This window comes from Cupressus sempervirens, chromosome 3, assembly GCF_028749045.1.
Source record: "Cupressus sempervirens isolate cs-2001-9-10 chromosome 3, ASM2874904v1, whole genome shotgun sequence".
Classification (NCBI taxonomy): Eukaryota; Viridiplantae; Streptophyta; class Pinopsida; order Cupressales; family Cupressaceae; genus Cupressus; species Cupressus sempervirens.
Window position 1 is genome coordinate 994,904,463 of NC_143120.1, and position 2,335 is coordinate 994,906,797.

At 33.1% G+C, this 2,335-nt stretch overlaps 1 protein-coding gene across 1 annotated transcript; it reads left to right on the plus strand.

Moving 5' to 3' along the window:
* The first annotated feature begins 1,463 nt into the window (after positions 1-1,463).
* On the plus strand, positions 1,464-2,033 carry LOC149570099 (uncharacterized). Its single transcript, XM_089817088.1, has one exon. The coding sequence runs from the start codon at positions 1,464-1,466 to the stop codon at positions 2,031-2,033; it is 570 nt and encodes a 189-aa protein (XP_089673214.1).
* Positions 2,034-2,335: the final 302 nt, after the last annotated feature.

The window sequence follows — 2,335 nt, forward strand, 5'->3', positions numbered from 1 at the left end:
TTCACAAATTAAAAGTCCACTAGATCACTTGTGCAATTTTATTGGTACCAGTAGTGCATGATTACTGGGGGCATTTGTGCAAAACTTACACAATTAGTAAGGCATTAATTCAAAAGTATTGGATCAACTATGTAGACATTTTGGTAGTCTAAGCAAACATGGAATGAAGAAAAAAGGGCCATATTTTTGGTCAACATTTTGAAATGACTCTGTTTTGACCCTTTGGCACTTCATAGTATCCACAATGTGCATCATTATTACCCAAAAGCCAAAATAATAGCTAATGCAAAGATAACCAAAAAAAATGTTGAAACCCGATGTACAATTTAGGATTTGTGGGTGCACACAGCTAACAACTATTGGTGCACTTTCCCATCAATCAAGAAAGATGAGCTAAAAATGTCATGATGACATATATCAAAGAATGAGTGATTGAAATAAAAAAGATAAATGAAAAATTGTAATCAAGGAATGATAAGTATACAGAAATAAAAGTCTATTCAATACCTACAAACTTATAGAAACTAAAAATAAAAAAACTCAAACATAAAGCTTATGAAAAAACGACAAAAAGAAAAAAACATATAAATGAATAACACAAATTTCAACATTAAAATCACCCTAATATGAAAACATTTTAATATATATATATATATTTAATTCCTTCCTACTTTTATTCTATTAAATAAAGAATATTGATTTTACATTTTAGGAAATTGTAAGTGAACCTTGATTATATGAATGCGAAATAGAAGCCTGACGAATGCTTCAAATTTCAAACGTCAGTGTTTAGTAATTGCCATAGAACATTATGCCTCCACATGTCTTGACATACACATAGTCAAGGAGAGTGATTTATACACAAGAAGCTTCCCAAACTTGACATCAACATGAGACAAATCTTTCTCCTTCCCATCTCATCATATAAGTGAGAAAATTGACTCTTTACATTGAATACACACACACGTTTTTGACCACTGTGAATACCTGCACCCAACGCTTACCATTCTTTCTCAATTATATAGTCCTTGTTTTCATCTCATTGCAGTGATCTTCAAACTATTTCCTCCATGAAAAAGGATCTAGGACTCTCATAGAGCTAGATCTTCATTGTTTGAAGCAATTCTTATTGTGCATAGTCTCTGATAATAGTTGTGTGAGTTTATTTTTCCGACGTTTCAGATCAAATTACATAATCTATCATCAAAAGAGAACAAAATTGTTTGAAGCAGTTCTTATTGTGCATAGTTTCTGATAATAGTTGTGTGAGTTTATTTTTTCGACGTTTCAGATCAAACTACATAATCTATCATCAAAAGAGAACAAAATTGTTTGAAGCAGTTCTTATTGTGCATAGTTTCTGATAATAGTTGTGTGAGTTTATTTTTTCGACGTTTCAGATCAAACTACATAATCTATCATCAAAAGAAAACAAAATAAAAAAAACGTCAAAGAAAAAAGCTATGGCGAAATCACAAGCCATTTGTGATTGTCCCAAGCAATGTGGGCCTCAATGTACAAAACCATTCAAGCATACTGCAATTGTTTCCAGCATCTTTGTTGAGTCAGACATCCATGGATTCAAGGATCTTGTGCAAAAACTTACTGGTCTTTCAGAGGGGGAAAGGCTTCCTGTCACCATGCCTACAAGAAATTCAAAGAAAGGTATCCAATTAGAATTAAAGATCCAGAAAAGGAAGAAATCTCAGAGAAAATTAGAGATTCAATTGGGTATGAGTGATTTTCATAACAGGTTATTGATTGAAGGTAAAAGCTATGGTTTATCATCTCCTGTACTGATCAGTCCAGTTACTCCTCTTGAAACTAATACATTTGCTTGTTCATCAAGCCGCCATTTTACTGGTTGCAATCAATCATGTTGTTCGAGCCCCATGTCTTGTGATCAATCCCCATGTTTGAGAATGGAAGGAAAAGATTTCTGTTTTGGGGATTTGGAAAATACTGTGAAAAGCATCCCAAAGTTGCTTCCTCTGTTTCCAATACATTCTCCAATACAACCCACCAGCAATTGATTGTTGTACAATGAGTCCTGAGATTTTCTTTTTGGCTACTCTGCAGCAGAGCATAAAAGCAGCAGCATTTTGTTTGATGTAAATATGAAGGATATTTGTTTTAGTTGGAGTTGTTGAAGTTTTGTTTGGAGAATGAATGATGATTTGATATGGTCTGAATTTTAATAAAGCTGGAATTTGAAGCTCTATGAGTTCTTCTATAATATGGAAGTTGCTCCTGTTTTTAGAAAGCCCTCATATCTGGGTTTCCTTAGTGATATACTGTTTATAATGAGAGACCTTGTGTCAGTTTTTTGTTGATG